We start from the raw sequence: 22,332 nt of genomic DNA on the forward strand, positions 1-22,332 counted from the left end.
GGGATACCTTCTTGGCATCAAAAAGGGGTTAATAGCGAACTGACAAAAAAAAAACAGTAAATAATATTTCAAGTATTGATAAACAAACTTTAAAGATTTAACCAGCTGTTCGTGTTCAGAGCGTCCTACATAAGCAAGATGTGTTTCATTACACCCTCTTTGCAGTTGTACTGACGGACTTGTGCTTAGATTATATATTAGCACATCGTTTTAAGTACTTACATAATCCCCAATGAAGAGATAAAATTGATCATTGTGTGCATTTTGATTGCTAATCGTGCTTATGTATTAGGTAGTGCAAATAGTTACACTTTGAACAGGAACAGCTGCTTTAAAAGACCTGTAAACCATGGTTTATGGAGTAATACTTCAAAACACTGAGGCAAGTCTTTCTTACATAACAGCTACACTCAGATACCAGTCCTGCATCAGTCTATATATGTGTATATATATATAATATATATATATATAAATATATGTTCAGCTTTAGCCCATGCTTCCTGGGGTTGTAATCAAGTAGCAAGAAACTGTAGACCCCCCTGCATCATGTTCTGGAGGAAGGCAAATGTCTAAGGGCAGGACTCCACGGACGATTCCGCCGCGCAAAGAGGCAGGCGTCACGATGGATGCGACGGAAATAAGGTAAGTAATGCTATTGTTGGATCGTATCACATTGGTGATGCGACGCAACTGTCGGATGCAGATGCAGCGTGCATCATCTGCATCCGACAGTCGTGTCGCAACAACGCTACGACACAATCCAACAATAGAATTACTTACCTTATTTCCGTTGCATGCAACGCCTGCATTTTTGCACAGTGCGTCGGATTGCAGCAGAATTGTCCGTGGAGTCCTGCCCTAACTGAAATGTATCAGTGATAGTGGACTGGGGCACAGAAACTGTGGAACTGAATAAGAATGCCCTGACGGCCGCCTGTATATTGTCATGTATCTTCCTATTACTGTATACTGCACATCTATCATATGAACATTATTCATTATATGAAATTACTTGTGGACTGGAAGATATACGTCTGATGCTTGTTGTTGCAGTTCCAGTGTTGCGGCCTTTAAGCACTAAAGAGTCCGTTTGCCATAAAGTAATGCTAACACAGGCTGCACTTCACTCTGTGCACTTAAGGAAAGAGTCCGAGAATAATAATAATAATAATAATAAAACAACCGCCATGTGAGGAGGATCAGTGAGTTGCCGTGAGAATGAAGGAATGAACCCCACTGCTTGCTGGGAAGACAAGACAGTAAAGGACATGGTGCAGACAAAACATATTGATTTAGCAAAGCATCAATATACAATGTGACTAACTATACATTATATACATATATAGTTGTATATACAATGGCATATGTACACAGGTAATATTGTATTAAACTGGGAAATAGCCTTGAGTGATCTTGTGAAGCGCAGCGGAAGCTTGGCTTAATGTGCAGACTCAAAAGCTGATAAGGAAACCAAAGGAATAACTAAGTAAACAATCTTCAATAAAAAAAAACTTTCCTTTTTTTCCCATATATTTAGTGATGACTCTTTTGGTTGTTGTACAGATCATCTAAAGAAGTGAATAAAGTGCGACTTAAAATTACGATTTTTTTCCCCCCTCTTTCAAATGACCATGCGACAGAATAGAACCAATCGGTGTAACCCTTTGTTGTCCATGTGCCTAATGTGACATTAGGTCTCTCAACACTTCGGGGCTGATTCACTAAGGGTCGAATATCGAGGGTTAATTAACCCTCGATATTCGACTGGGAATTGAAATCCTTCGACTTCGAATATCGAAGTCGAAGGATTTAGCGCAAATAGTGCGATCGTACGATCAAAGGATTATTCCTTCGATCGAACGATTAAATCCAATGATCAAAGGAATATCCTTTGATCAAAAAAAGTTAGCCAAGCCTATGGAGACCTTCCCCATAGGCTAACATTGACTTCACCCGAAGTTAGTGAATCGGCCCCTTCATGGAGCGACTTCTTATAACAGGGATAATGCTCGGAGATGGCTTACTGGTTGAACTACTTCCAAAATGCTTAAAGAACAGACTGAAGCACTGATTGTCCAGGATAGGTCCAGTCTCTGAAGCTGTAGTGAGATCTGAGCAGCACAATATTCTTTAGTTAGAGTGGACTTTTAACACAGGGAAATCCAGAGTGACATTCAAGTGCATTGTAAGGAGATCAATGAAGGAAAGCTATGAACACTTTTAAGTGTATAAATTACAAAGTCTTCTGTATGATCCTTCCTGTATCCATGTATTCCTGGGCTCCATCTGCTTGCATTACTGAAAGATGTGGTTGTCTTCACAAGATCACAAAATATTGCCCCTAACGTTTCAAAGATATTAATAGTCCAATGAAAGAGAGATCAGGCTTGTACAGTCTTGTGCAAACAAAGCCTTAAAGTCATCAAGTTGAAGATCTGATCAACATCCAGATCAAATTAACATTGCAAAGTCTGCATGACGGAGCGGGGAATTACAAAGTACACTGCAAACCAGCTGCATTCTTGTGGCTCTTTCCAACATATTAATAGTTGTGACAGCACTTCAATTGCTCCTGGTCTACCTATGCTTCTTCTCTTGTAAAGAACTAGAAGGTCTTGACTTCATTTTGTTTAAGTGGAAACTCTGTTTCCTAAGGCTTTTTTTCCCTTCCACTCACCAGCAGTTCTCATTTCCAAAAGCTGTGGCATGTAAGAGCTGAAGTCCAAGGACTCTCAAATGAGCAGCTCTACAGTACAGTTCAGATTGGCAGCTCCTTTGACCGCTGATTATGGTTGTTCTATGGCAGAGGGAGAGGCAACGATGAGCACACTGCAGTGATGAGGGCGACAAGGACTAGAGGAACAAGGTGCAATACAGTTATATAAAGAATAAATATTTTCCGTGGCCGCCTTCGTTATCTTGGCAAATGTTAAAAATTAGAAAATAAACATGGATGTCTCCTCAATGTCTTTGATAGAACACTGCCAAGTGCATCTGATTCCTAGTAGAACTAAGCTGGCCTCAGGATGACTGCTGAGAAAAATGCTTGAGTGGGAATGAAGATAAACTCAAGCACAAATACTGCCCTGCAGGGCACACAGTCTTCGTTCAATGCACAGCTTACCTGCAAGAAAACACACTCCGTTATTCATTATCTGCTGCAAACAAGGTAAGCATCTGAAAATTCCAGGATCTGTTATTTGCAGTAAAGTAACTTATAGCAACCAATCAGAAATTTGCTTTCATATTTTCAATGGCATTATATGAATCTGCTAATTGCTAACTGGTTTCTTTGGATACTGATGGGTTTAAAGGGGAGGGTCACCGTTCAGTTAACCTTCAGTACGTTATAGAATGGCCTATTCTAAGCAACTTTTCAATTAGTCTTCATTATTTATTTTTTATAGTCTTTTAATGATTTGACTTTTTCTTCCAACTCATTCCAGCTTTCAAGTGAGGGTCACTGACCTCATCTAAAAACCAATGCTCTGTAAGTCTACCATTACTTTTTATCACTCATCCTTCAGGCCCTCCCCCAGTCATATTCCAGTCTAGCAACCATATTGCAGAAAGTGCAAACCGGAGAGCTGCTGAATAAAAATAATTCAGAACCCACAAATAATACAAAATGAAAACCAATTGCAAGTGGTCTCAGAATATCACTCTCTACATCATACTAAAAGTTAACTCAACGGTGAATCACAATTAATGCAACAATGTTAGTGAAAAGGGCATCTTAATTTAAATGGAATTCTGTACAACTCTTATGAACAAACATCTTATGAACAAACAAACATATTAAAAAAAATACAAACGTACAACTAGCCCCCCATACCCAGTTGTATGTGCAGAGGGCTCAGAACAGTGAGAGTGGTGTGATTTTTTTTCCTTCCCCTAAATTGTGCCGTCCCACTAGTTGCATCTAAGGAACCTGCTTACCTCTAGTTCTGGCAGGAGGTACAACATTAAAACACAACAATTTCTAAAGACAAGAGCCCTTTTCAACATAAATATACAAGTTTATCATGGTTAAAAAAAAAAAATGTGTTTTCACAGTTTAATTTATCTTGTTAATTCTGTTTTTTTTCTAAGGTACTGAACCATAAAAAAATGTATATACAGTGATAACTCTCAAGCTTCAAAATTTGTTTGCTTTGAATGTGCAATGGCGCCTTAATTTCATGTAGCGAATACCTGATTCTCTAAAGAAGTTTCTGCTAAATACTGAACCTTATTTGCATATTTAAATTTCAGCAAAAAAAACAAAACAAAATTCATATAACAATAAAAATTGTACCTTTAATGGTCCAGTGACGTGAGATTAAGGGTTCAGATTCTATTAAGCCAGGCACTAATAATTTGTCCTAATATTAATACAGCAAAAGGTGTATCACTAATAGAAGTATAACAGCTATCTATCTGCTGTGCTGGCCAAGGTTTCATTTCCTTGTGTTATCAATTTGAAATTACTAAGTAAGTCAGGCATAGTACTAAGCACCACTATAGAACACTGGGGCTCAATTATAAAGACCAGACAATAGGCAGTAATTCAAAGCAAACTCTTGGGGTCAGTTATAAACACTGGGCAAATTTGCACTATGGCAATCAGATGATTGTTTTCACTGTCCAATCTGCAGCTGGCTGAAAAAAGCTAATCACTGATTGGTTGCTGTGAGTTACTGGCCAGATGCAGATTGCCCACTGCTTAAAAAATGCTGCCCACTAGTACTAGTTATCTTCACCATACAAAGATACATCTGGCATAAAAGTGATTAGGAAAATGCTACAAAGTGCCTTACATTTGCTAATGTTCTCGATGTCACTCTGATCACTCATGAAGCTCAGTAAACCATCCATCAGCAGCAAAGATCTGTGGTACCTCTGCACACAGTCCTCCCGATGATTGAACATCTCATCCAGGGCTGCTGTTTGTACCTACAATTAGATGCATATTAAGCACTCACTGTTCCCATAAGAGGTAATTTGAATGACACATGTGAAAGTGAGATTTGTTGTGTTCAAATACATCTATCTACAGTATCCATCAATCAATCTATCTACAGTATCCATCAATCTATCTACAGTATCTATCTAATCTATCTATCTATCTATCTATAGTATCTATCTACAGTATCTATCTATCTACAGTATCTATCTACAGTATCTATCTACAGTATCTATCTATAGTATCTATCTACAGTATCTATCTATCTACAGTATCTATCTATCTACAGTATCTATCTACAGTATCTATCTATAGTATCTATCTATCTATATCTATCTATATCCATCTATATTTATCTATTATCTCTATCTATCTACAGTATCTACAGTATCCATCTATCTATCGTATCTATCTATCTATAGTATCTATAGTATATCTATCTATAGTATCTATAGTATATCTATCTATAGTATCTATAGTATCTATCTATCTATAGTATCTATCTATCTATCTATATCCATCTATATCTATCTATATCCTACAGTATCCTTCTATCTATCTATCTATCTATCTATCTATAGTATCTATCTATCTATCTATCTATAGTATCTATCTATCTATCTATCTATCTATCTATCTATCTATAGTATCTATCTATCTATCTATAGTATCTATCTATCTATAGTATCTATCTATAGTATCTATCTATCTATCTATAGTATCTATCTATCTATCTATCTATCTATCTATAGTATCTATCTATCTATCTATAGTATCTATCTATCTATCTATCCATCTATCTATATCCATCTATATATCATTTATCTATATCTATCTATTATCTCTATCTCATTTATCTATATCTATCTATTATGTCTATCTATCTACAGTATCTACAGTATATATCTATCTATCTACAGTATCCATCTATCTACAGTATCCATCTATCTATATCAATCTATATCTATATATCATTTATCTATATCTACAGTATCTATCTATCTATCTATCTATCTATCTATCTACAGTATCTATCTATCTATCTATCTACAGTATCTATCTATCTATCTATCTATCTACAGTATCTATCTATCTATCTATCTATAGTATCTATCTACAGTATCTATCTACAGTATCTATCTATAGTATCTATCTATAGTATCTATCTATCTACAGTATCTATCTATCTACAGCAGGGATCCCCAACCATTTTTCACCCGTGAGCAACAATCAGATGTAAAAAGAGTTGGGGAGCAACACAAGCATGAAAAATGTTCCTGGATGGAGCCAAATAATAGATGTGATTGGCTACTGGTAGCCCCTATGTGGACTGGCTGCCTACAGGAGGTTCTGTTTAGTAGTACATCTGTTTTTTATGCAATCTAAACTTGCCTCCAAAACAGAAATTCAAAAATAATCACCTACTTTGAGGCCACTGAGAGCAACATCCAAGGGTTTGGGGAGCAACATGTTGCTCACGAGCTACTGGTTGGGGATCACTGATCTACAGTATCTATCTACAGTATCTATCTATAGTATCTATCTATCTATATCTATCTATATCTATCTATATTTATCTATTATCTCTATCTATCTACAGTATCTACAGTATCCATCTATCTATCGTATCTATCTATCTATAGTATCTATAGTATATCTATCTATAGTATCTATAGTATATCTATCTATAGTATCTATAGTATCTATCTATCTATAGTATCTATCTATCTATCTATATCCATCTATATCTATCTATATCCTACAGTATCCTTCTATCTATCTATCTATCTATCTATAGTATCTATCTATCTATCTATCTATAGTATCTATCTATCTATCTATAGTATCTATCTATCTATCTATCTATCCATCTATCTATATCCATCTATATATCATTTATCTATATCTATCTATTATCTCTATCTCATTTATCTATATCTATCTATTATGTCTATCTATCTACAGTATCTACAGTATATATCTATCTATCTACAGTATCCATCTATCTACAGTATCCATCTATCTATATCAATCTATATCTATATATCATTTATCAATATCTACAGTATCTATCTATCTATCTATCTATCTATCTATCTATCTACAGTATCTATCTATCTATCTATCTATCTATCTAATCTATCTAATCTATCTAATCTATCTATCTATTATCTATCTATCTATCTATCTATCTATCTATCTTTTTGAGCCAACATGCCTATGCTTAAAAGCCAAGTTCCCTATAACACTCAAAAAAGCCAAGAAACACCCAACACCTAGCATGCAGTTGTGGGGAAGAGGTGTTATTTTCACCTGTCTTTAGCGATAAAAAAAAATAATTATCACTCTAACATCCCGTCAGACAGGATACTTAGTATAGGGCACTGCCTACTGAGATAAAAAAAATGTTTAAAACTCAAGCCTCAGAATTAATCTTCTTACTGGTAGCCATGGTTGGAACCCCAGCAGCCATACTGCATTTCAAATTTGAGATTGGAGACTGAATGGCATGTTACAAACATATATCACTGTATAAATCACACACAGACTTTTCCTTGCAATACTCACCATTTGCACAGCATAACTAAAGATGAGCTTCTCTGCTGTGATACTGTTTATCCGATCCATTAGCTTTTGTTTGTCAGCAAAGAACCTCTGGAGCCTTCCGTTCAGGCAGTGACAGAAAGATACACTGGACTTATACAGCTCATTCAGTTTCTTCACCACTATTACAAAAACAACAGAAAGATGTCAGACCCCACTGATGACACTCAGGGCTGCCTACAGAAATGACTGGGTTCAATGCTATTTAACAGATGGAAAGTGGACACTGCCAATAAAGTATAATGGGGCCCAGGTAAAATATTGGCAACTAAATTCCCAGCTTAGCGATACCTTATTATGTCCAAAGTAAATCACAAATTATTTGAATCTACATTTTAATTTCTGTGAGAAAGAAGAGTTTATTTGAGGGTTGCTAAACAACTAAAATCAGTCACTTACACCGCCAACCACTGGGAGGCAGTGTACCCTCGTATTTCTACCACCTTTACTGCTCCTGACATCTTGCTTTTGTCACAAACAATGTAAAAAGAAAAACATAAATCCAAGAACGTAACTCGCACAGCCCAAAAAAGAAGACAAACTATTCAGGCTGGGGAATCATCATCAATCTAAGCAATATATTCCACCTAAAGGCAGTGGCACACTTGGCAAACAAGCAAGTAATTAAATCACTTTGTTTATCACATAGTAATGGAAAAAAAAGATTATTACAGCAGACAGCACTTTTTTTCATAAAAATGCAAATATTAACACTTTCAGGCAAGAATCATACCTACATGCCACAAACTCTGAGAATCTTAATTTGTTATAACGGGGAGCTCACAGTGTTACACATCCGATAACACACCCGCAATACAAAGGGCTCTTACCTTGTCGAACAGTGGAGGAGAGGCATAGCTTTCCAGTTCGGATCTGTTCCATAGCGGTCTGTAATCCAGAGGACAAAAGCTCAGCAGCCTTCAGATAGAGAACGAGCTGTTCCGCATAACTAAAGGGATAAAAGAAAAGGATTTTCTATAGTTTGCCACAACTCCTAATCTGCATGAGGCTTGCAGAACAAAACTCAATGTTACATGCAAGCAGTAATATGCTATATCAGGGGTCCCCAAACTTTTTTTTTTTTTTTTTTTACAAGGGAGCCACTGTAAAAAGAGTTGGGGAGCTTAAAAAAGTTCTTGGGGTGCCAAATAAGGGCTATGATTAGCTATTTGGTAGCGACTGTGTGGACTGACAGCCTACAAGAGGCTCAACTTGACAGTACAACTGGTTTTTATGCCTCCAAGCCTGGAATTTAAAAATAAGCACCTGCTTTGAGGCCACTGGGAGCAACATCCAAGGGGTCAGTGAGCAAATATTATACCAAACAACAAACATACCTCCACTCCCTACTCAGGAGGCTGATCTGATCGGCCACAACACTTTCTTGCATCTGATATTCAGACATCACCGATGCACCCACATCTGCAGTGGTTCCTTTGAGAGATGCAATCTCCATAACAGAATGGGCAAAGACCAATGTGAAGCGGAGACTGCGCAAGGTGTCCGTGTGCTCCTGCTGCAATGGAAAATGAAGGCACAAGCCTAATTACTAACCACTTTCTTGTTATATTGCACGATTCTTAAAAGCATTATTAAACAGGTAAACCAGTGAATTTAACCCCCTTTACTTACTGTAGCTGGGTGCAAGATATGTGATTGAAAAGGGCACAATATTGTGTGTGTATTTCACCCACGTAAGACTGGCGAATATAAAACTCCAGGGAAATATGTGTGTCGTTGCAGCAAGCATGGCTGTATTTGTTTCCTATAGCATAGGAAAAGCTGGATAATGGGTCCCTGGAGTGAATGGAGGAGAGCAGGGTAGGACTTCCATTCCATGCTCCGTTAGGTGTTTTGCAGTTGCCCAGGTAAAGGAAGCTAAGTAATTAGACTGCAGATGAGCTGTAGTTAAATGGAGGTGTCAGACTACACCTCAGTGCTTTTCCCTTGAGGCATCCTTGAGTGGAGAAGGGTGAGGGGCCGTGAAAACCTCATTGAGTGGAGGAAGGAGATGTGTGTGTAGCTGGGAAAAAGAGTTTGATTCCCCCTGAGTTAATGAGTTGGGAGAGAGCTCCAAAAGGACTGAAGAGAGGAAGAGAGAAACCCCTCTTAGGAGACAAGTGTCTAGAGTGAGTCCCAGAGAGAATTCTGGGAGTTGTGTATGTCCAAGCCTGTGAGTGCTGGAAACCATAGTTTTGTGTGAACTCCAGTGAGGGTATTAAGTTATTGCTTATGTGAAGCAAATGTGCTAAACCTGCTCATTGTGTTTGCAATAAAGGACAGCAAAGCTGCATTTGAACTTATAAAGCTGGCGTCCGTCTCCATTTCTGTGCTGAAAACTGTACCATGGCTATGGTTTTCACTACCTAAAGGTCACAATACACATTACAAACATTGGTGATTTACACTGACCCAGCAAATGCCCAGGACACCGGAACAATATGGCAGATGAAAACGAAATTTTTATGTTTGATAAATACACTCATCTATTGTACAGTGCTGTAGAACAGATTGAAGGTTTATAAATGTCTGTTCATAGTAATTAAGTGTCTCAGGTAATCACCCAACTGCAAATGAACTTATCAGAGCACACTGATAGCTCAGTCTAACCTGGCTGAAAGCTTCTGGCTGCTGTGTATGCTAAATGTTGCTGCACAGCGTACAAAAACATCATGTGACTACTCATGCTTAGCAGAGGGTGGTGGTGTCATACAGTACGGCAGGGTGTGCAGTTAAAGCATGTAGAATGCTAATGATGAAGGAAGGGCTGGGGAACTGTAAATATTTGAAGGATTATCCATCACATTTCATGCCAACCTTCTTTATACTAATAATTACACATACAGTACATACCATATTCAGTACATGTAATCAAAGGACAATCTGCTTTCATGAACCATTTACTTCCTGAATACTCATGTTAATTGAAATTAATTCTAAAGGATATCAAGGAACAACACAATAAAGATGAAAAGCACTAGTTGTTAATGCTGCAGCAAAACCATATTAAGGGCAATTCTACTTGTGCAATCCCTATTTTTATGTTCAGGGCATTAATCCAACCATGACAGCAGTCCCTTGTAACTTGACCTGTTTCTTGCTGGCTTCCATATTACACAACCATTGCAAAATATTGCATTATTGTTGCTTGAAGTAAGTATTTTAATGACAACAGGAAATTGCCAAGGAAAACACTCAAATCTAGCATAATTATAATAAAATAATAATAATTATAATAATAATAATAATCAGTCTAGTCTAATGGTTTAAGATGGCTTTCCTTACCTCCATAAGAGTTTCTTCAGGCAGTTCAGGCACCTCAAACATTACAACACCCTCAGCATTAGCTGTCCCAGGATCAGGATAGGTGCACCTGAAGCTGGATGGTGATTCAAAGGCTTCTCCTCCTGCTCCACCCAAAAGATGCCTTCCAGTAAAAGAGCCTGCTGAGCTCTGAGAGCTGGAAGATCCCACTGTGGAGGAAAACAATGGGGGGAATAAGAAAACTGGAAAAGATGGCAGATTATAATAATAAAGAAGAAAATATGAAGTAAGGATCAAGTATAGAAGCTCACCAGAGAAAAGCCGGGTCCTTGCTTGGGCAGTGGTTGTTCCATCTGGGGGTGAACCAACAGTAAAAATGACAGGAGCGGGGCTGGTGGAACATCCGGCCTGTGCACCACTGGGCAAATTTCCTCCGAAGCCAATCAAAGGAGCTGCAAAGAACCAGTCAGGATCAATTACAGTGTCATCATCTGTTTCATCATTATAGAACAACTGATTTGGTACAAACCATTTTAAACTAAGATCTGAAGGAGTTGCCACATAAGGAATGCTAACAAGACTTTAGCAGAGTATTTTGGGATGCTGCAACAGTGTCTTCCAAAATTACTAGAATAAGTTTATCTCAGGATATCATAGAGAAACAAGTTAATACAAGGGAAACAAAATTGTTGCTGAAACAAGTTAAAAGACAGCTTTAAAACACACCAGAAGAAAGGCATGAACAACTATAGGCCCTTTAAAAGCTATTGAACTTCATCTCCCGGTAAAGGCATAAGGTCATTGTGGGATGCTGGGAGTTGTATTTCAGCAACATCTAAATGACCTCCTTTCTGCCTGTCCATGAGACATAACAACTCAATGCTTACATTTAATTTCATAACCCATTGTGGCAAAAGGACAGATAATGTCAAGCTACCATCATGTACAAGGTACTTTTTATTATTATTATTACAGAGAAAAAAGAAATGAATTAAAGGAGAATGAAACGTCCCAGCCCCTGTTTTCAAGGCTGCCTACCCTGAAAAGTCCCATGGCCACCTCACCAGTACTATGACTATATAGTAGAGCACAAGGGTTGGCGGGCGCCATCTATTGTTATATCAGGTCTGGTTTTTAGGACCTGGAAAGGCACTGCTGACCAAGAGTTTGCACACTGGAAGCCTATATGGCCCTGGCTTCTGCTGATCATGCTCCTAGTTGATCTCTGGAGGTTCATGAACTTTTCAAAGCCGGCACCATGCAGTTTGGAACGGGGATCAGGGGCCTTAATATGAGTAAGATGCTTGTAGGATAATGGGTTTCTGGATAAAAGATCCCATACCTTTATTGTGAGCTACATTCAAATTTGGCTGGATTATAAAACCATAAAATATAGTATAGGTGATAAAGACTATGCTATACATAAAGTTGTTTGTAAAAAAAAAATGGAAAATGCTTCAGCACTGCTACAAGCTAACTGACAAAGGCAGCTCTGACACAAGAAAACGTTTGTACTATATTGGTACCATTTCCTTCTTTTCACAGCTAATCCCTTCAAATCCTTTGAAAAGTGTAAACGTGTATAACAGGCTTTGGCAACCTGCAGAGCTTTAGCTATCAGATAGCAGTTGCTGCTGAAAAAAGAAAAACATCAATATAGTTGTTGGACTTGTTGTTGGAAATTGTAGTGCAACATCTGGAGGCCTGCAGATTACCCATTATTGACATGAAACAACGCTGTATTGTTGCCTTCCGCTACAAGACCAATCTCTTTGCTCAGGTAACAACTAAGAAATCAGGAAACTTAGCAACTCACCTGCAATTTCCATGGGTTTCTCTGCATTGAGGCTTTCATTGCTTCCAATCTCAGCCTGAGTCCCAAATGCAGCCTTAAGCAATAGATCTGTCAGTTTTCCAGTACTAAAGGACCTGCACGACACAAACAAGCACATCTTTGGATAATGGGCTTACTACTGAGGTTTTGTAATTGCTTCACTATCATATAGTAAACTCAATGTACATCACTGAAATGAAACTTTCAAAAGGGTCCTACGTTTGATTATAGCCAGTGTGGGCTTCATCTGGGAGTCTTACCACCCACACTCACTTACAGGCAGCTTAATTGGCTCTTGATACAATTTACCATCAAATGTATGGGATGGTAACCTTAGGCTGTAAGCTTCACTACAGGTATGAACGATGTATAATATATGTAAAGCACTGCAGAATTTGTATATTTATGAAAATATAATGTATACTGTATAAATAAAAATGCAGAAGCTTCTTCCTATTGATGCTACTTAAATTAACTAGGTACCACAGAAAAATCTTCATAGGGCACCCAAAACTTAGGGAGAATGCACCAACGTATACTGAAACTGCACAGTACAGCAGAGTGATTACCTAGTTTCCCCATGTGTAGAGTATACAAAGTTTGTTTACTGAGAAACAAGAAAATACGTTTCTTATGTAAAGTCAAAAGCAACTGATTTCCCCATATGCTCTCCCAGAGTTCCCCTAAATAAATAACAAATAATAAATAATACTTAAAACAGCAGGTGACATTACCTGCCAAATGGTCCTTTCACTTCTTCTAATGGACGCAGGCCTACATTGTTTTGCTGGCAGTGAAAATGACCCATGTTCTTCAGATCAGGGAGAGTCTTATTCCTGGTGGGTGGGACCATCACTCCCTGGTGAGCGAGCAGAGCCAGCAGATTTTGGGAGCTGGGACCCCTTGTGAACTCAAATGGTGATATGCTCTGCAGAAAACAGTGAGACCAATTCAAGTTGGAAGTATAGTTCCTCTTTCAAAACACTTCTCTGTTAGAGGAGGGTTAGGAAGAAAAGTGCCTGCGGTGTCTGTAATGCATTTCTGAAGTCATAAATGCACAGAAAATGAATCACAGGACAAAGGAAACTCATTTCTGAAGCCATCAAATTTAAAGAAATGAAGCCATATATGAGCATGTGAGCAACACTGGTACTCTACACTTTGGAAAATAGTCTGTCCTGTGCTGTTCTGTGGCATTTAATAGTTTTTCAGAGTGCCACTGATACTCCAGATTAACTATCTCTCATTAAATGATGGCCACATTGTACAACACATATTAATGGAATAGGTTTGGGGGTAAGCAATGCAGCCAATGACAGTTCCAAAAGCAAACAAAATCCGGTGCTAACATCTACATGTTTTAAAGCTGAAACAGAGCAAGACCATTTTTTTAAAAAGGGCGTAAGAATGCCATAGCTTTGTTGCCCATAAGTACCTTTGTAGGTGAGCCTAATATAGTAGGTAGAGGACTTCTCTGCATGAAGTCTGATAACTTTGGGGAGGATCGGAGAGGACGGGTTGGCTGCAGGCTGTTGATCTGCTGTGGCTGACTGGGCTGGGGAACAGCATCTTGGGGCATCACAGGATCAGAGTACTGTTTCTTGATTTTTTGTCCACAGGATTGCATATCTGACAGGCTTGGGGCACTGTGAAGTCGAGATCCCATTCCACGGGAGTTATGTGCAGGTACAGGAATACCTGTTGATAAAGTTACATTCATGAATTTACTAACAATTCAAAGTGCTGTACCTAAATCTCTGTATATTAAAAAGGCTTGCAAGTATCTGGAGATAAAAAATAATAATCATTTTTCACCAGAATTAAAGACATATCCATCAAAAGTTATTGGAAACATGATACAACCCAAGTCATTTCTCAATGCACCATTCTTATAGAGAACATACCATAAACAGGACTTCTGTTCCGGATCTCAGTTCCTGCTGGGCTTACAGTGATGCTTTGTCCAGGCTGCTCTGGGATAGTTCCCACTTGAAACAATACATTAAATATGAAATGGTAAAAAAAAAGTAGCTGACAATAATAAAAGGCAACGTCTTCAAGAAAGAAGGCCAAGCCTTCAAGAGAAGTCACACATACAGCAAATTAATAAATAATACATAAAACTTTTTTGTATTTTTTCCAAAGATATATATCCAGTGATATTAAAGGGATCCTGTCATCAGAAAACATGTTTTTTTTTCAAAACGCATCAGTTAATAGTGCTACTCCAGCAGACTGCACTGAAATCCATTTCTCAAAAGAGCAAACAGATTTTTTTATATTCAATTTTGAAATCTGACATGGGGCTAGACATTTTGTCAATTTCCCAGCTGCCCCCAGTCATGAACTAAAAGTAATTTAGAATTTCTAAGGCACGCTGCAAATTAAATATTGGGTACAAAGGTAAAATTATTTCCATCTTAGATGAAGCAAATATTAAAACTCCTCTTTTTTTGGAACTGCTTTTATTTGCCCTGTCTAACGCAATAAACTTCACCTCTGGCTGAGTTCTCATCATTTGGGCCCTGTACATATAGTTCTTAGTATTCAGAATTATTCAGAATAGAGTTAGAATCCAGGCTAGAAAATAAATCTTTAATCGTAGCATTTTACCTTGTGGGGATGGTGTGTATGGTTTTGCCCCACCAAATGAAAGCCTCCTCGGTGTGGGGGCAGACGTGTTCTCCATGTGGGAAGGAGGGGATGTGCCAACTTTCATGAAGCTGATGGGGCTCGTGCTACTAGACTTGCACACCATTCCAGCTCTAGGAAACAAGAGTAGCACAGTTATTCTTCAGGACTAAAGCTATGTTTGGGTTATAGTATGGTTATCGCTGCATAAACATGGACGCTTACAGAATTGTGCTGCAACAGCTAGACACACACCAAAAAAAGCCATAATTTGGATTAAAACTCCAACACATCAAGATGTTAAAGGGGAACTCCAAAAAAACATAACTTAAGCTTTTTGAAAAGTAAACATAATTTCAAGCAACTTTGCAATATACATCAATAAAAAAATATGCAGACTTTTCATAAATTTTAATGGATTCTGACAGTTCCCTAAGTCTAGCCCCCTGCTCTCCTTCTGAGCTTTCTGTCTACTTTGCTGAGCTGGCTGACTACTGTTACTTTGTATCAACAGCCAGTTATCCTCAGGCTGCATCCTCCAAACCCCACAATTCCCTGCATGAAATGCATTGTGGGTTATGTAGTTCCTGCATGCTGTCTGGAAGCTGTGGAGAAGTTGTTACAATTTGTAATATCAGTGTTTAGTCCCTCCTTCCCTGCCAGGATTTCAAATGATGCAGAAAGATAAGAACTGTTAAACAGCTGGATTTCAGCATAGAAAATGGCATTTGTTCATACTTTTTTGAAGAAACAAGTAACTGTGATGTGTACATTAGGGGGTTTCTGTGGGCCTCTCAAATTTTGGTTTGGAAGCCGGAGTTCCCCTTTAAGTGAAATAACATCACAGTTTTCACCTATGTTAACAGTAATATATCATTTCCTCTATTGCAGTTGCATTAGACTGTTTTACCGTTAGGGCAATGGTAGATAAGGAGGACACCTGCAACAAATCTCATCTTCTGTGGATGACTAATCTCCTCCAAATGCTTTCCAACCAGCGATTGCATTGCCTGTGGTAAAACATATGCATTGCTTCAGCTTGGAGGAGATTAGTTGCCAACAGAAGAGGAGATTCGTCAGGGGCATTAATCTCCTCGTCTACCATTGTCCTTATATTTGTGTGCAAGTGAACCATTACATTTAATACAATCAAGCAAAGGCTAAGAATAAGGAATTTTGATCCAACAGTTTGTCCCTCACCTAGGTGGTGTGAACTGGTTTGGAGACTGCAGATTTTGCTCTATACGTCGGTAATTATGGATCTGTGTTGGAACAGGAATGGGGACTGACTGTCCATACCTATTGCTTGAAGGTTGGGCCAGTCTGAAACAGAAAGAAAAAACATATTGTAAAAAATAAAAAAAGACAGTAAATGGCTGAGAAGACCCGAAGTGTTCCTGAGAGCTAGGTACTGATAAACAGCTAGCACTTGGAAAGCTAATTTTAGATGACAGGTTAAGAATAGAATCAGCTGACAAAGATTATGCTTGTCCACTACAGAAAACTCTGCTTGACAGTGAAAGGGCTTATATACCTAACTTTAAAGGACAGTAGACTTAGACAATTTGCAGATGCCACTGTGAGCAGTCCACAGTATTCCACAAACATTCTTTAGGTAGCAGCAATGCAAAAAAAAAAAAAAACACAATAGTGTGACCTACCTGGCAGGGCCTGGAGAACAGCTATATGTAGGCGTTGGTGAAGGTGTACGAGCGCGACTCTCTAGGCCTGTAGATGTTAGCAGCGATCTGTTAAGCGACACAAAGTTGTAGGGTATTAGAAACAGATATGAATGACTGAAAAGATCGGTCTACACATATAGAATTTCATTAAAAATAATTTTCATTGTTTAATTAAAGAGAAGTACAGAGAGGCAGAGTATCAGCCTTAAGGTACTAATTACAGTATAACCATGGTTTATAGTTAGATATAATACACAAAAGCCATGAATATCCTGTAAATTATATCCTTATAAATGGTGAGTTCTGATGTCATCAGTTATAAACGGTGAGTTCTGATGTAATTTCTGTCACATGACTCACTGAAATTTATGTATTATAATAAATAAAGTACCCCCAGTTGTAAAATATGAGGATATTAGAAGTTACCTCGGAGTTCCATGACCTGTATAAAAACACTTGGCCTTCGGCCTCGTGTTTTTATATGGTCATGAAACTCCTCGGTAACTAATAATATCCTTATATTTTACAAGAGGGGGTACTTTATTCACTATATAATTGAAACACATTTTTAGATATGCCAAAATCATTGTTATTAATCAACACTTGCACAGCTGAATATCTGTGTGTTGTTCTAGAAGAAAATAATGACTATTGATTGCCATATATTTTAGACTAAGAGTTTCCCTGCAAAAGCAGTTCAGTATTAGTTTCTGTATAAAAGAAGTTCAGTATTAGCATAAATGACAAAATGACAGAAAGATTTCATCTAATCCAGCTATAATTCTTTTTGCAATCTCCTGCTGGGATGTTACATGTCCATACGTCACCAAACAGTTTGAAAAATATATGTAGATAAAAAATTATTTCTACCTAAGCTTAGCTGATACACATTGTCAGTTTAGTGTTCTTGTACCAATGGGACAGGAGCAGACGTTTAGTTCATAGGGCATATAGGGAAAATATATAGTTATATAAATCTTACCCGCTATACATTAATGTATCCTGGATAGGTTTGCTTGTAGTGGCCTCAGAAGCAAGATCACCTAAAGATATCAGAAAAGCCATGAAACGTGAAATCACTGTATTCTTTTAGTCTTCGGTTCTGCAGTTTTCTGTGTTCTTCATATATTTGAATGCAGTCACAGCTCAGGCTATGCTCACTTCCACACAAGCCAAGACTTATATTTTGTTAAACAGATTAACCTCGGAGGCTTGTTTTAGCTATACTTGACTGTTTTCTTGCTATTTCATTAAATTCAAAGTTAAAGATGTATAACCCAGGTAATAGATGAGCAGCTTTTGAATCCCTGATGTACTTGACATAATCACCTCATTATTCCACTTACATTTTCCAACCTGATCACTAAAACACTTGGAATTCTTTCAACGGCTCAGTCTAGTTTCTAGCCTGATCTGTAATTCATAGAAAACCACACTTGGCAACACTGCTCATGGGATTTTTTTGCAGGAAGGAACAATTTCTTTGTTTTAATTGCCTGGGAAGCACATTCAGACTTTAATGATTGTGTTATGTCTGAGAGGAGTAATTAGCCGCAGCACACCACACAATGATGCAGAGGATAGGGACCAGGGTAGAATAACAAAAACATAACAACTTTTCCAGAAGCCTGCATATTTTATGTTGCCGGATCTGCATGAATTCACTTGTATAACCCTTTTTAACTGAGATGGGAAAAAGGTTTGAAATAGATGACAAGGGATAAAACTCAATGTATTTCAATGAAACAGCGTTACAAAGTTGGCGCTGATTACATAGACAGTGTGTGTCTTCAAGAGTCATCTTTCAGATGAGACAAGTGAATATTAAGTATTTGAACTGACAAACAACTGAACTGATGCAACAAAAGATGTTTTTTTTTTTAAACTTATATTATTATTAATATATTCCCCATCTACGTTTACACTACTCTGATGAGTGCAGGTGCAATATTAAGATTTAAATAAGGTATTGCTTATACAAACCTGGCATACTAGGAAACTGGGCGGGCACCATCACAAAGTCATCTGTGTCACATGAAGAATTTTTGCTGCTGCTTTCAGCAGACTCCTTGGAAGCTTGAAGAAACCCTGGAGAGTCAGGTATAGGAGACACCAATGGTTTCCCTTGTATTTGCTGCATTTCTCCCAGGGACTGCTGGACAGTAAGGAAGAAGATGTAACGGTGAATGCAGAATGGACAGACATAAGCAGTAAAAGATTGCTGAGATTTAGAGTACAAGCTTACACAGTTAAAATAGTGGTAGAGACGGTACAGACAATGAATACTCAATCTAATGCATGGGACATACATATTGGCAATACATATATGGTCAGCTAGGTGCTAATGGGGTAGTGTTATGATATCAGGAATGAGTTTAGTTTTCCTACAAGGGGGGAAAAACAGGTATAATTAGAATGTTCATTGACACCTGAATGACCTGTGGCCTTTTAGATGAAGAAAAAGAAAATATTAGGTGCAGGTTGTGTGTATTGTTGTTTCTATTAAATGAAAACCCCAGAGGAGTTAACAAGTGAGAGACATATGAGACAGAAGGACCCTGAAAATATAGACTTAGACAGGTGGTGTAAATACTCACAGGTGGAGACGCCAGATGTGATGTGGAGGAGCTGCTACAAGAGCTTCCAGATCCTGAGCTTGGATATGATGGCATTGGCACAGGCACAGCTAGATAAACACAACACACATTTTAATATACAACAAACAAATATAAGGATTTTATTTGCTTTTTCTGCCTGGGACCAGGTCTAAGACCAATGCTGTCCTTGCAGTTTACTTTAAATTATTCAATTCGTTGATAAAATGCATCTCTCAAATGTGACTTTTGTTTGCTTCTATCAAAAGATACACGATTTTGGCACACGCAAGACACTACAAGTAGAATACAGTCTATCACAAGGTACCAAAGAAATGGTGAGCAAATGATTTGCATCAAAATTGTTACACTGCATACGATGCTCAGTCTCCCAAAAAGTGAAAAAAGTATCCCTCCTTGTTGGACTAGACTGACTAGCTACTGGGGCATTGGTTGTAGCAGCACTTACATTTCTTCATAGAGGAGCCTGCATCTAGGAATGGATGGTGGAAAAATTCATCTAAACGAGAGGAAGAAAGAGAATTATAAGTGGTGTCCTATCACATTCATTCACTCCAATAATTGGGGACAATTGCATACTTGCCCCTAGCCCTTCATACGGCACAATAAAGTCTCTGGAAAATCCCTACTTTGCTGTACATGTATATTTTTATAGATATCTATTTACCTTTTAAAGAATTCTGGATCAATTATTGAGTAACTGACTTATTTATAACAAGGATAGGCCTGTGCAGTGACCTCCTGTAATCTTATTTACACAGCAATAGGCAACCACCACAGGCATTACTAATAAATGGCTCTTAGCATTCTCCTATCGCTCAAATGATGTTGTGATTCTGGGAGTTTTAGTCCTGCAACATCTGAACTGAAATCACCATTCAAGTGAAGAAAAACAAATATAAGAAGCAAATAAACACCATTATTTTTCACAGCTATTCACATTCAGGGGAGGAACATTAGATAATTATGAATGAGGAGATATGATGTTCAACAGGAACCTTTGTCTAATGCAATAAGTCTGCCATACAAGTCTGCAGCTTCCAATAGGCATAGGCCTCCAGTCTGTTTATACACAGCTACTCCCTATCTTTGCTCTCCATGAAACACACACAGCAAGCCTTAACTAATCGCTCTCCAGCGCCAGCCACATCATTCTGCATAGTCAAACATAACCCAACAGCCACAGGCAGCTGTTGTCTTTAAAAACAAACTGGTATAGTGAGACGCTGCATGAAGGCAAGTTTGTTTTCAAATGAAAATATGCACTCTAATATATTCTCCAGAAGCTGTCACCTGAAACTGTACAAAGGCACGCATTTACTGTGACGAAAATAATAAAGGCCTCTCTGCATATATCCATTTATACATATTTACAGGAGTTGCCATATTGTTTACTTCCAAGCATATTAGTACAAATTCAGTGTTTAAAAGAGCATTACGCAGGTCATAGGTTATTCTGGATGGGCACTTTTTTTTTTAAACCATAACTTATTAACGATTTCAGTTTCATGGGTTAATTGTCCTTTTTTTCCCTCCCAACCACTTACCCTCCTCTAGCCCAAGAGCCAATAAACTTAGCAGTTTAACAGGGGAGTGACACTGTAACCATTCACTAGCTGACCAGAGGTATCTATCAATAGAAGCCACCCTGAGCAGGTTGAAGAAATTAAAAAAATCACAATAAAATGTTTAGGGACCTGCAACTACGAATCAAGGAAACCTAACCAAATTGCTATACATAAGAGAAATGTTTAAAAAAAATAATTTACCAAACTCCATTCGATCCTTTTGATTCCGCTGCAGGAGTCCCAATAGCAGCTGTTTCAGATGACATGATGTTTCTCTGGGGATGCTATAAAGGTAAGACACGCACACAGCTTAGATAAAGACCACCACATACGGAAAAAAAGGGAGAGACAGTGAACTGCCACAGTAGAGAAAATGCTGAGCTGAATATTCAAGCAGCCTGTGCAAGTGAAAAGCGAGAGGGGGATCGTGGCTGCCAGGTTTAAATTTAACATTTGTGAGGTCCCTGAGCAGCATTCTGCTTCCACCCTCCCATGCATGATACAAGGTATGCTTCTGGAGGAGGTGTGACACAAGACAAAGAGGTGTCTCAACGTTATAGGAGACCACAAATATCAAACATGATGTTAGGAAGGAGGGTGCAAGGCCTCTCATTCTTCTAGAGGGAAGTTTTAATAATTTGATATGATCAGAGGAAGCATATCATTTGTAAGGGGGGAGCAAAACTTGCAGCAAAAGCCTTTCAGACTGTACCAGCCTTATTTTATATGTCCCAGATGGATACAAATCCAGTAGAGTGCCAATATGTTCCTAGCAACTCACATGCAAATTATTTTAGGAAAATACAAGTCTTGATTTAGAGTAAACTTTCCTTTTTGGTGGTAAAGTCTTGAGACAGCCATGGCCAACAGGCAGCCCCAGCACAGTTGTAATGTATTTCATAACCCCAGAATTGACTGAAAATGTGATACGGTAAGGTAGCTTGGGACTCCACCTTCCCCAATGCCATAGATCATGTGCCCAGTGTTACCCAGAACCATATTAAGCACAGCTCTCCTTATTTAATCTTTCATGTATTTCATATATCCCCTAAATAAAACAAAACAGCGCAAATCTCTGACCTTGCAAGCGACTAGGATCTAATGCAATAAAAAATGGTTTCCTAAAATAACCTGCCCCTAGGGATGGAAGGCGGTTATGCAGTGTTAACTATGGAATGCTTAAGATGGT

At 38.2% G+C, this 22,332-nt stretch overlaps 1 protein-coding gene across 2 annotated transcripts in view; it reads right to left on the reverse strand.

The window, feature by feature from the left end:
* Positions 1-2,071: 2,071 nt before the first annotated feature.
* ulk1.L (unc-51 like autophagy activating kinase 1 L homeolog) overlaps positions 2,072-22,332 on the reverse strand; it is a 50,693-nt gene continuing 30,432 nt past the window's right edge. Inside the window, exons 10-28 of one of the 2 annotated variants that reach the window (XM_018262399.2) lie at positions 21,345-21,427; positions 20,024-20,074; positions 19,558-19,646; positions 18,944-19,112; positions 17,943-18,003; positions 16,940-17,026; positions 16,479-16,601; positions 15,261-15,412; positions 14,552-14,635; positions 14,083-14,345; positions 13,382-13,575; positions 12,630-12,742; positions 11,125-11,265; positions 10,835-11,022; positions 8,887-9,065; positions 8,380-8,498; positions 7,514-7,671; positions 4,800-4,935; positions 2,072-3,124 (exon numbers count right to left, since the gene is read on the reverse strand). In XM_018262399.2, the coding sequence (XP_018117888.1) occupies positions 3,069-3,124; positions 4,800-4,935; positions 7,514-7,671; positions 8,380-8,498; positions 8,887-9,065; positions 10,835-11,022; positions 11,125-11,265; positions 12,630-12,742; positions 13,382-13,575; positions 14,083-14,345; positions 14,552-14,635; positions 15,261-15,412; positions 16,479-16,601; positions 16,940-17,026; positions 17,943-18,003; positions 18,944-19,112; positions 19,558-19,646; positions 20,024-20,074; positions 21,345-21,427 (2,446 nt within the window). In that variant the 3' untranslated portion in view covers positions 2,072-3,068. Of the gene's footprint in view, positions 3,125-4,799; positions 4,936-7,513; positions 7,672-8,379; positions 8,499-8,886; positions 9,066-10,834; positions 11,023-11,124; positions 11,266-12,629; positions 12,743-13,381; positions 13,576-14,082; positions 14,346-14,551; positions 14,636-15,260; positions 15,413-16,478; positions 16,602-16,939; positions 17,027-17,942; positions 18,004-18,943; positions 19,116-19,557; positions 19,647-20,023; positions 20,075-21,344; positions 21,428-22,332 lie in introns of both variants that reach the window. The other variant, XM_018262392.2, reaches the window with a different exon arrangement.

This window comes from Xenopus laevis, chromosome 1L (assembly GCF_017654675.1).
Source record: "Xenopus laevis strain J_2021 chromosome 1L, Xenopus_laevis_v10.1, whole genome shotgun sequence".
Classification (NCBI taxonomy): domain Eukaryota; kingdom Metazoa; phylum Chordata; class Amphibia; order Anura; family Pipidae; genus Xenopus; species Xenopus laevis.